This window comes from Spodoptera frugiperda, chromosome 20 (assembly GCF_023101765.2).
Source record: "Spodoptera frugiperda isolate SF20-4 chromosome 20, AGI-APGP_CSIRO_Sfru_2.0, whole genome shotgun sequence".
Classification (NCBI taxonomy): Eukaryota; Metazoa; Arthropoda; class Insecta; order Lepidoptera; family Noctuidae; genus Spodoptera; species Spodoptera frugiperda.
In genome coordinates, this window is record NC_064231.1 from 9974673 (window position 1) to 9988145 (window position 13473).

Genomic DNA, 13473 nt, shown 5'->3' on the forward strand with positions numbered 1-13473 from the left:
AGCTGAAACTAGGGCTCTTAAATTAGTTAAATTGTCCAGTACCCCCTACAAATATAACCACTATGACACGAATAGTACAAGCATCTCTAGTAAAACGTAATGCGTAGAATAACTATTTTAAAAAGTGAATCCGGTCGCCTATTTAAAGAGTACTAAATGACTGTTTAAAATGCGGACTAAAGCTATTTTTAGCTGCTTAAATGTTTATCCGTCGACAAACGGAAGAACGGTATGCGTTCGGTAACGGTAGGCAAATTTAAGTTGCAGGAAGTTAACGATACATGCCCATGTGGTCTTAGGGGAACTAACGAAAATCAATCAGGTAAACCATTACAAGATAATAATTAATGAGACATAGTTAAAGTTATGCCCATCTTAGTCATTTCCTTAAAGTTTTTAGAAGCAACATTCGCGTTCCAGACTTTTAGATAGTGAGAGGAATAAAACATGTTGCCCACAAAAATAGAGATGTGAGCATCGTCGAACCATTCGCCTATAACTTGAACCAAAGGCATCGATCGCTGCCCACGCGCCGCACAATGCACGCAATACACGTTTGTTTAGCATTAGCAAGTACAGTAATGCAGAAACATTCAAATGAATCGGCCTCGTCGACGAAGACATTCACCCGATGTTTGCATTATGTACATATTTTATTCATTATTGAGGAAGTGGCTTTGTTAATGAAATATGGCAAGGCATTGATAAAGAAATACATAAAATTACTAGGAAGCATGAATCAGAAGTGAGCTACTAGAAACTGTAGAAACTTCAAAGAATCACGTACCAACTTAGTTCAATCAATTTTTTGTTATAGTGATTTACTTCCTTGAAATTATAGACTGCGCACTTTTTTCGAAATTAAATGCAAATAAGACGTACCAATATGGTCAAAATCAAAAGTTGTCTTTTATAGTTGAATGCATTATGTCTATGAATGATGTAACGATCAACCTTTACGCCTACAAACTTCCGACGTTTATCGTGTAGGTGAACAGTCTGACACCCTAAACCCGGTCATTGGTTGGTGACGCGGCGCTATACCAGGCGCGTACACAAATGTTCCATGTTGAATGCGTTACGTTACTAAAATAATACCAGTGTAAGCATGCATTGACGTAAGGATGGCGTATGAACTTTACGTTCTTAGATCTCGAACAAACAAAACTCTGAGCAGAACAACATAAATAAAATTAAACTTTCGTTTAGTTTTGTTTCGGAGTAAAAAGGCTACAGGCCAGTCTACGATAAGTCCCAAAGACGACTGCGTGAACGGAATTTAAGTAAAAAGTTGAGATTTTTTTTATACTATTGTTTTGATGGTATTTGTAAGCAAATAGTCCCTATAGACTTGTAGCATAGGATATAATGCTTACCTTTGTTTGAGCCTCAGTCGGTGGTCGTGCATCCGCACGTCACCGGTGTTCTCAATGCCGTCCATGATGTTGGCGGTGCGCTTGCTCTCGCCCACCACCATTGTGACTGGAACAAACAAATAACTCACTATCACGACATGTTTCTATTAAACATTATTATCAATATGTATTCGATTCGACAAAGGGCGTCAGGAAACGTTCACACTTTACAAACCACTAATACGTAACTCAAGAGAGATTATTATGGTAGTCTCACGCGGCTGAACACCACCAGACAGCAATCTTTAAACTTATTTACTTAAAATATTTGTTAAAATTTAGTTGACGCTATGTCTAACGATTATTATTTAACAGACCACAGGGCATTCTTTGATATAATTTGGGGAAACACCACACAGTCATATTGGAATTCGGAAGAAAGCTTTGGCCAATTAGCCGTTTGGCGAGTCGTCAGAGCGACCGTAGGTGTCGTCGTCTATCTGCCACACTTGTTTATTTAAAGCTGGCAAAGAGAGTAGTTTTCCCGTCAGCAGGGACCCAGTGATTTATTCATGCTGGCTATAGGTGAATACTAATAAACCGATCAACCGGGGACGCTGTTAAGGCAATGGTAGCAAGCTTAACGTCCCATTGACCACTGTGATCATTGTTCTAAGAACGTGAATCACGCCACAAGCCATTTGTGTACTCCACGCACGTGCCACGATATCTCAGCTTTCCACTGGACCAAATGAGAAAGTATTGAACGTTACTTTCATAATAAAATTTTTAATTCAACAGTTTATTACGAGAAAACAATGTTGAAACTGCAAGAAAACTTGTAATTATAATGTACCTAACAAGTCATTTGCATCCAAATTAGATGTTTATACAACGTAGTGGACGAGATGTCCACTGTTTAGTGTAATTTTCAAAGAACCTACGCGTTTCCTCAGCTTCAAATAAAACTTCTGATATTATATTTAAATATATGAGTAAGCGTTGTCACAGTGTAGTTAATAAATAAATTGCGAAAGAAGACTAGATTGAGTCTGTATGAAGAATCCGTCGCTTAGCTACAGAGACGGAGCAGTTGTTCGTTAATTATTACTTTGTAAATATAGTTAATGATTCGAAGAGTATTATAAATATGTGAGCGTCGTAAAGCCACCTACATATTGGGTTGGGCGACAGAAATATCCTGCCACGTACTGTAGTAACACCTACTGGTGACTCGTACTTCTTATATTCCGAGGAAATGCCTCTCCAACTGAGTTTCGTGGAACAATATGATTTTGTGAATTCCTATATTGCATCGTTTTTTGGTTAGTGTGCCAATTTATAAGATAAAGAATAATAAAGATAAAAAACTGTTAGCCACCCCAATTTTGAATTAAACCATGTATGACAAAAATCAGAATACCTAGTCATAAATTATTGTAAAAAACTGACAACACATAACTACGTTCGACAATTATTAGCTTCTATGCAAAACGTCTTCGCTGACGTAGTGAGGTGGGTGAATGACTTACGCGATAGAGTTGTTGGATTATATGAATAACTCTACTTTGTATGCACACGATACGGATTGTTCTATCACAATAGAAAGCTAACTAATTGACAACATTGTTGTACATCACTACTAGTTTGTAGATGAGGGCTGATGTCAATAGTTCCAAGTAAAATAGTGTCATTCAGCAGATTGGATTAGTGAAGAAAGATTTAGTGCCGCTTTAATTATTTAGGGAAAGCCCTGGAGAATATAAATAGGTACTTTCTTGTCTTTATACTTCAACATTACGACGAAAACAGGAGTGCCAAGTGATATCGATAGATCAAGAAATTTATACTGATGGAAGCCATGCAGTAATAAATTTATTCAAGCGTTTATTTCATGGCAAGGGATTAGGGCACACTACACAAGGGATTAAGGCACACTACACAACTTTCAAACTCTCTATTTCACTGTAATTCAATTTCAAAGATTAAAGAACCTATATGATACGGTATAAGATAACCTAAGAAACTATGCTTATACTTATCAATACTATGGTTTTATTTATGTTTTCTTGTATAACTAAAGGGTAAGTTTTGGTGTCTCGATCACGTTAAGTAACGCTTTTTCAAGAGATGGTTCAGCACTGATGAAAACGGCCATTACCGGTCTATTTGGTCAGAAGAATCTTCTTAGGAAACGAGAGACTTCTACATACTGATTATTATGAACAATTATTTAAACACAATTAGTGATATGACCTATAAATCTATAATAACGAACTTGAAAGAACAGCCCACCACGACCATCGTGTGTGCATAATATCAAATAGAGGCTAGATAACCACTCTACCTCGTAATTATACCTTGAAGTTACTGTGTACACCTCCTAGTTAATGCAAATGTTCATCAAGATACAAAAGTCCAGAAAAAGTAAAAAAAAAATCCTAAATAGGTGCGTTCCAATATTGTATTTGGTAATTTTATCATAGCAATAGGGCGTGACAACTAATTGTTTATAATTTTTAACGGAGTAGTTCACCCCTCTGCGTGCTTGTTTTCATTAGCAAAGTTTACCCCTCCTCAACAAGTCTGACACGTTACAAATTACTTAAACTACGATTCCTAAAGTCTCGTACAGATTCTTATTACGTTAAAACTTTAAGATTCTTGCGCGAGTTCATTTCGGTCGAGATAAAACAATTCAATTCTGAAACTATTTGACATTGACTCATCGTTTACATCTCGAACATATTTTCTATTTTGGTCCACCTTGACAATTTTAAATGATTTTAGAGTTTCATCTTTTTAATAGTCACCTGTTCCGCTCATTATTTATTAGTCTTATTTAATCAAATTTCCAAAGGACATCAACCACTTTGTATGGCGTTTGGGCTTGAACATGAACATGAAAATATTGTACTATTTTTTATTTTATTGAGCGGCTTACAGTACAAAGAAAACGTATAGATAAGAAGCTTTGTATCAAATTAATAATTAAACATAATATATGAAAAAACTTCAACACTTTAAAATAAATCGTTTATTTGTGAAACTATTCATTTTCATATGTTAACAAAATATTTTCTAGAAACTGAGCTGGTGGAGTTACATTTTCATGCCTTGCCCAACTTAAATACCATATCACAGACATGATATGAGCGCAGCAACCACTTACACTTACTTACTTAATGACTTACGACTTGTGGTGCGATCCATTGCAGTATAACTCGCTGCACTTCCACAACATTAACAATGTGTCTTCTCCTGTGAGTGATTTCAGTTCCACAATAGATACAATATACAATGTGATAGGGTTGGGACTTCTAACCCGTTAAGGCTGAGTACTACATCTAATTTTATCGACAAAAACAATAAGGGGGTTGAACCCCTAATTGAAAATATTCAAAAATTGTGATTTTTTCGGTAAAAATAATTCACAAATGATTTTTTTTCTCACCAAAACATTATCAAACATATGAAAAAAGTAATAAATTAGTTAGCCAAGGTTATTAGCTACCGTTTGTAGTATTTTTTTTGTTTCTATGACGCATACAACCTTTGATATCAAAAAAAGTAAAAAAAATATTAAAATAGCCATAACTTTTAGGGGGAGGGGATTCGACCCCTTCGACCCGGGACTTTTGTCGATAAAATTAGATGTAGTACTCAGCCTTAACGGGTTAGAAGTCTCACCCCTATCACATTGTATAGATTCACTAGGCAAAATCGGAAAGTCCAAGTTTACAGGATCGTCATGAAAAGCGGCTTCGTTGCCAGGTTTAACGTTTGAAGCGGGTACTGAGTCCAAGGAGTGAGCCGGGGTCGTCGGATAGAAAATCACTAGAATCCATTTTGAATAGCACAGTAGTCAAAAATAGCCAAAATTGAAATAATATTCACAATATGATACGAAAAAGAACTGTCACAAAACTGTTGTCATGACAGTGTCACCAATAACAATAATAATCAATTATATAGAAAACTGTTTTTATTCTTATTTAATATTATTTATATTTACACTCCTGAATAGAAATAAAAATTCATTAAAAATTATTATAAAATTATTTGTGAACTTCTTTTTTCTCAATACAGCTGTTCACGGTTACAAAACTCTAGCCCATTTTGGTTGATGTCCTTTATGTCTCGTCGTAAAAAAAATCTAATTTCTATCCACTGTAATTGATAGGCGTTTGAATAGCTCTCCGAACCGTTTCTATTTAGTATAGCTCCTACGAAAGAGTCTTGAACTGTCATCGCTGTTTGTTTTCACGTGTATCAACGTCACCCTTGCGTTAAACTGCTGTCGTATCTAGGCCAGTTACATAGGTGTCAATGTTTGTCGGTCGGAAACGCCGCGGTCGTCGGATGGCATTGGCGTTGTACGAGCGTGAACGGTGACGTCCAGAAAAAAATGTGGCGCAAGTAGCCAATTAACATGTGGGATAGTGTGGGGCCGGCGTCTCGGCGCCTCTATAAATATCGCAATCCGCGTCCGCGCCCTCCCCGCGACCCGAGTACGACCGGCAGCCGCAGCCGTGCCGCCGCCGTCTCCACCCGGCACCGAGGACCGCAATAATAAAGACAACATAAATCCCAATATCAAATCTTGACGTCACAACATACCTACTGATGCATCGACCCACGTTCAATTTTATTGCTGAAACCTCAGATTTTAAGAGTATTTCTAACAGATACGAAACTGACGAAATCGTGAAACATGTTGGTGACTCATTCATAACTTCGACAAGACAAATTATTACTACAATTTCAATAAATCCAAAATTATATTTCACTGCGGCATTTCTGAAGTTCAAGCTAGTCTAGTTGTGGTTAGAAGATAAAGAATTTAAAACATTGGGCGCTATATCAAAAGCCAACTGTAAATAATTAATAGCAGACAGGACTGATGTCAAAGTTGATGAATAATTTACACGATCGTGATCAAATAGTGGGCCAAATTAGAGTATATCCCGGAAGTATAGTTGGCGGTCCCAGGGCGACTTGCTACGTCGGCGTCATCAGGCGTGTGTCGGACACAGAACGGCAAGCGCGGACGCAGTGATCGCGCTATTTTTGTTCACTCAACAGTTGAATAACCTCCAATCAACTATTCGCACTTGCCTACAAGCCCAACAGAAACAGCGACAATCGTTCGTCTATATGATTTCATGACCTTCAATGTAAAGTTAATTTCGGCGCACTTTTTGTGTAAATAAGTAGGTACTTTAGTACTTAAACATAACAATAATAAAATAACAAAAAATATAGTTACTGAGCTCTTGTAGATTCCAATGTAGGGAAAAAATTAGAACAGAATTTTATTTTACGTTCATGAACCACGATGGATTTCCGAGTCAAACGGAAAAGAGCTCCACTTGTGCACGAACTTTCAGCCATAAAGTAAAACTTCCGGACAATAAAACCTATTTTCAGAGCAACCTAGTTTCTGCTGTCTACCTAAATTTACAATAAGAGCGACCTCTTATGTACATAAAAGAATTCGATATTAAAATGGAACACGGTGAAGGTTCAGTTTATCGAAGAGGCAAAGGAAGGTCTAAAACTTTGATTTGTATACATCTCTTCTTTTGCTAGGTTTTCGACAGCAACGCAGGAAGACAGGAATCTGTTGTCAAAAACTAAGTTACGTTGATCGTAAATTTCCATCTAGCTTTACACTTTTAATTTTGATCATAATATGTGTTTGACAACAAATAGTTACATATATTGTGCAACATAATGGAACTTTATTATTTCAACGCCTACCTATATTATTGTTTCAATTAAATGTAGGTAAAAAATACCATAATATTAGTTATATTGTCATTGAAATTAATTCGAAGGTTTATAAAATTACATTCTAGAAATCCAGTAGGTATTTTAATGACCGCGATTACGTACTTATTTTAATTAGAATGTCGATAGCGAAGAATTAGATGGCATTTACATAGGCCAGTCAACGAAATATTACGAGGTTTCAAAATCGATAAGGCTTCACGAAACAAGTTAGGTAATTTAATTGGGTATACTTTAAGATCTTATTATTGCAGAGAGGTAATTACTCAACCTATAAACGTCTTGTCTTGCAACTATTAAATTAATTAATAAATGTCACAATTTCAGGCCTAATCATTTTGAAAGTGGGTTTATCGTTGTAAAATACAACGTCGTTAACAATTAAGATATTGCATTTCCACGAAGAAGACACGCAAGTCGGAATATGACAAAAAACGAATCTGCTATTAAAATGTACATTTTTATCACTTAACGTCATACCATTCAGTGGATTTTCTACCCAAGTCATAAAAATGTAAGTATGAACATCGTCTAGACAATTTTCAAGTATAAGAGGCCATATTAAGACACATACAACAATAAAAATGCAGATTGCACCCTAATTTGGCCCACGTTCCAAAAATAGCAGATCTTCATTGCATTTCTGTTTGTTAGGACTTGGTTGGTATGTTCCACATTGACAACTTTGCGATCATTTAGTACCAACGAAACAATAATGATAGCCATAAGCATGTAAAATACTTTTATGTAAGCTGATATAATTCTTGTTGTGTATTTACGCATTAGTTAGTTTCCGCAATTATTTTCCCATCATCCATATCTGTGGATTAGTCGACAGCAATGTAATAATAGAGGTCTGTTTTGTAATGCAATGACTGTAATCATTCCATACCACATGGCTGTTTAATTATTATCCAGAGTCGTAAAGCGCACGGAGCATGCCAAGGTGAATGAGGTATTCCTCGAAGCGCAACTGTTTTGAAGCGCACCTCTCCAAGCGCACCTATTTTATTCCTCGAAGCGCACCCGTTAGTTGCGCTTCAAGGAACTATTAAAAATATTAATTTTTATTTCCTCGAAGCGCACCTATGTTTTATTTTCGACTAGAGAGGGGATGCTAACTGAAACTATCGATAATAAGATTTCGATAATCTGATACACGTAGCGCTATCTATGAGCAAATAAGGTTAAACCTTTAAAAATAGTTTCTTGTCGATGTATGACATCGCAAAATGAAATGTTCCGCTTGAAACCGCCAATCAACGACAACGACTTTTATTAGTTATTTTATACAATATTCAAGAACTCTGTACTCGTCGACCATAGATTCTTATTTTTTTTTAATAATGATCCTAATGAGTGGACAAAGACCTCAACCGAAAGTACTAGTATAATACGTCCACTTTTTAATTTGTGACAATATATGCGCGTGGTGCGGGAGCAGTGTACACATATGCGCGCACGCACACACATACACACACAGACAAATAGACAGACAGACAAGCCATTTTGTGCGGGAACTGGTGGATGACCCATTCTAGAAAGCCAGCAGTATGTGCCCTCACTAAGTTTTCAGATATAGAATGGGTCCCTAATGCTTCAGTTTTACGATGACTTTCTTGTTTTAGGGTTTTTTCATTTTCATATTATAAAGAAACACAGTCGGATATTTAAGTTTTTTAAATTACCTTTTTTATTTTAGTTTCTTTACGTTTTATTATTTTTATATTTTGATATAGTGTCACTCTCACAGTAATACAAATCAAACGACTCCTATCAAGCTGAAATCCATCGAGTCGTTCAGTCTATAAAGTGAACGATATTCGAATTTGGCGCCAAAAATCCGCTACTTTAGATTTTTTGAATTTGGATATATCTAGTGTCACTCTCACAGTAAATACGAATCAAACGACCCCTATCAAGCTGAAATCCATCGAGTCGTTCTGGCTAGAGAGTGAGCAATATTCGAATTTGGCTGCAGAGCGTGCCAAACAATTATACATACATACAAACATACATACATACATACCCTTTTTATTTTAGTTATTTTTTAACACTCCTTCTGGCGCAGTCGGGTAAAAAAATAACAATCTATGGCCGACGAGTACAGAGTTCTTGAATATTGTATAAAATAACTAATAAATGTCGTTGTCGTTGATTGGCGGTTTGAAGCAGAACATTTCATTTTGCGATGTCATACATCGACAAGAAACAATTTTTTTAAAGGTTTAACCTTATTTGCTCATAGATAGCGCTACGTGTATCAGATTATCGAAATCTTATTATCGATAGTTTCAGTTAGCATCCCCTCTCTAGTCGAAAATAAAACATAGGTGCGCTTCGAGGAAATAAAAATTAATATTTTTAATAGTTCCTTGAAGCGCAACTAACGGGTGCGCTTCGAGGAATAAAATAGGTGCGCTTGGAGAGGTGCGCTTCAAAACAGTTGCGCTTCGAGGAATACCTCAGGTGAATGGTTGAATTTGATTGTTGACCAAAATATTGCAAAGCTAAAGTCTTCCTGAAGTAGGTACAAGATATGAAATGAAATTTCATTTCATATCTTGTACCTCTTATATCGCAATCTCTATCTTAGTTCGCAACTGAATATTCCGGTAAATTATGTCCAGATCAAACTAACTAGCAAAAAATATTACGAAGAATTTATCCATTATAACTACTTCTTGAAAAGGGTGTGTTAGTATGAGCATATATCAATCCCTGAGCTCTGTTAAAAACTAGCAAGAATTTTGTTTGAAGCCTCAAGAGTGGTATGACGTTGTTAATAAAAGCACTGAATATTGTAAAAAAGAAAACATTCGTAAACAATCAAACGTCAAAAACGTAATGACCCAAATTCCCAATATTTTCTCGTGTGATAGAGTAAATCGCTCGATGTAAAGTAAGCAAACAGGAAGCTTTTACTTGTCACATTTATACGGTATTTGGACAGAGTAAAGTTTCTTTATCCCTTCCTGAATTCACAAAATATTCGACTTATTTATAAAAAGAAAATATAAGTCTTTTCTGCAGTAGTTTATTGACTTGTGGAACAAGGCAGATACATAATCATGTACATCATACATAGGTATTATGACGCAGTATTGCAAACATATTTTTGTCGTAATTTTATAATTTGGCAAAGAGTCTAGAACTAGTACCAATGAATGTAGTAAAAATAGAACATAATTCCATGCGCCTGACTCAACGTTGTTTTGTCTAAAATCAAAGTTATTTTGCGGAGTTAAGTGTTGTTTGTTTATGGAACAAGGACAGAAGAAAGTCAAGTTTGTTTTTTACCTTTTTATACGGCTAATATTTTATACACCTATGAGATTTAAAAGAAGAAAGAAATAAGAAATTATTTGGGTACATTAAAACAAAACTTAACTCGAATTATTCTAAGCGGGGACTTATAACGTTCTCCTACCACTCTTATTAAACTTTTCAAGAGAGACTCGAGACTCCTTGTACGGCTATTCTTTGTGGTAACTATAGTCCGTGGTCTTCTACCTACAAGGGAATATTTAGATTTACAGATTGTAGTCAATATAAACGTAAACGACCCAGAAACAACAGTTCCTCTAAATTCTACTTCGCGTTGGCGATATCCCGGCCGTTGCCCCAGTACACCCACTCTGGATAGGCAAACACATCATGTGATCTATACGATAGTAGGTATTCAGGTCCCTCAAAACGATGAGGGTGAACTGTTATTAAATAGTTAAGGGAATATTTTTGTATCACCCATCAGCAGCAACTAGTTTCCGTCTCCGTTCAGCTTCCACCAATCTTATTCATTAGTACACATAGCATAGCACTGGTGGAAACGGACTCAGCTATGTTTTTTCATGGAAAGATGCGTGGTATGGATGTGTCATATTATGAATGGCTTTCTTACTATAGATATTTCGCAGTCTCGACGCATCTTTCGCGCGTAGCTACATAGCATAGTATCAGTGGAAACGGTCACATAGTTTTACAGCTTAGCTATTAGTTACATCTCCGTAGCATAGCTACATATCAAATCTCTGGTGGAAAAGCACCGTATGAATGGATTACTGAAACATCGCGTCGCATCTACGTAGTTTACTTTGATAACTAACTATCTGCATGCTGTTTTTGTCCTGGTTTATGCTACAACTATTAGTTATTGCCAATCCTGAGAACCAAATAAGAGTTCAACGATACAATGGATAACAATATAGTCCCATAGTAGTACAAAAATGGTGTCTTCGGACAGTTTCTAAAGAATAAAGAGGGGTCTACAGGAAGAAAATAACACAAACAAATTCCAAACAAGCAATTTATCATATTCGGCGTAGCAAGGCGCCTGAACGAAATCACAACCAGAAATAGTTTTCGTGCTTATGGGCTTTGCGTCTCTGCACTTCCAGTTTAACAACTCCACGCGTAATCGTCCGTATGAAATAACGCACGAGTCTTATTAGAGCTACCTCAATACTTCGATCATGGCTTGAGGCGATCATCTGAATGCTGTAGTTTGTATCGGAAGCGATCGAGACGAGTTCACGTGTTCGGAAACCCAACACGGTGTATGTTTAACACGAGAATAGTGACAAGGTCAGCGAGACGAACTCATCTCGATTGTCTACCGTTGTTCCCATACATATTTACAATACATAACAATGCTTTAGTTTAATAAATAATATTATGCTTTTAACATGAGTTCTTTAGGGAATTTTACATGCACCGCGTGTAAGTTTTTATTAGGTCCGAAGGAAGATTTTTAAATAGTTACGAAGACAATTTAAAACTACAAACACAAAGACAGCTCATCTTGGTGTAGCTAAAGAAAATAGGCACGAGTTGTAGTCGTAAACCACCACGAACGCGTTTAACTATAAGAAAATATTTAGGTGGCACTAACTAGTTAATATATTTAAATCAGTACTTTTATTATAGATAGTATCAAAAATCGTTAAAAGCGCTCAGGTATTTGCCGTGACCTTTTGGGAAACCCTAGGACATGACCTTTTAATTTATTTATGGAAAGTTAGGTAAGCGTATGTGCCTACTGAAGCAAGGATCAATAGAATTAAAAGTTCACTGAACGACTATTTGAAGGCTTCATTAACACCTGAGTTTAATTAATATCAAAGCAAGGTTCTGGACATTTCAGGGCTAAACAGAAGCCACAGTAAAGGTACTGTGATCTATACATAGTTGATCTCGTTTCAACCTTGTACCCTTTTAAATAGGGTTCTTAAACAAGCGATTGAAAAATTTGATGAACTGAACCTTGGAGTTCAAGGGATTCGACGAGCTCGCATAATGAAAAACACCAAAGCGTTTTCGAGAGCAGACAAGCTGTTTTCGGAGAAGTAAACAACTTTTTGTACATGTGTTTCGATTTTTTTTCGCACATGTCCGTTGCAGTGATTTATGGTTTGAAGTGCAGTGCAGTTCTGCACTGAAGTTTTGTCATTTTCTGACACTAGGTCATGTCATTCTTTTGTACTAAGACAAATTGTATTGCTCCCGTATTGTAATTGAATCTGCCACCCAGATTTGAAAGTTGACCTTGTTTAAAAACAGATTCAATTCGGAAAAGTACGCGAAAGTGCACGTTGTGTTGTGCAATGTGGCTAAAGTAAAGGACGCCATTCTGTTACGAGCGCCAATACTTAGTGGGTACCTAATCAATTATGAATAGTAAACTTCACATGATGTGTGAGATGTCGTAGCACTTCTAATTATAACACAGCAAAGGCGATTTTCGTAGTTCAATGATCAAATAAAAATGTTGCATTGGTACTTTTAAAAACATAATTAATTTAACTAAGTTACTTTGTATTGAAGAATGACAGATATAGATATCCCTTCAGAAGTTAATTAATTATTTATATCATTAATTCCACATACATCAGACATATCAAATCACTACAAGTAAAGTGAAGTGTCACTAGTGTCAATTCCCCAAGAGAAACTTTAGTTTGGAAGTTGGCCAGATAAACAATATAAGAAACATGTGGCAATGCCATTAGATATTAAAAACATGCAATTCATAAAGCTAAGAATTGATTTTACATTTACATGTTTACTTAATGATAGTTATTGTAAAAAAGAATGGGCATGTTATTATTGATATTCACACCTCCAGCCTCAGCCTCCAGTATTGTAGTAATTTTTGTGTAACTATGGAGGATAGCTACTTCTTGAGAATCTACTTTTTAGGTCAGACAGTCAAAGTAAAGCATAAATTAATAGGTGTAATTACTAAATTGTTACTCAAAATGAGCAAACAACCAAAATCTCCAAAGCTATTCAATCCATTTCAGTTGTGTAAATCATATTAGATTAA

At 36.0% G+C, this 13473-nt stretch overlaps 1 protein-coding gene across 25 annotated transcripts in view; it reads right to left on the minus strand.

Annotated features, from left to right (window-relative positions):
- The window catches only part of LOC118262006 (mucin-17), a 45152-nt gene that overhangs the window by 29753 nt on the left and 1926 nt on the right, over positions 1 to 13473 (minus strand). For all 25 annotated transcript variants that reach the window (XM_050701532.1, XM_035573090.2, XM_050701536.1 and 22 more), the window contains exon 2: positions 1377 to 1482. In XM_050701532.1, coding sequence (XP_050557489.1) covers positions 1377 to 1477 — 101 coding nt within the window. In that variant the 5' untranslated portion in view covers positions 1478 to 1482. The remainder of the gene's footprint in view (positions 1 to 1376; positions 1483 to 13473) is intronic.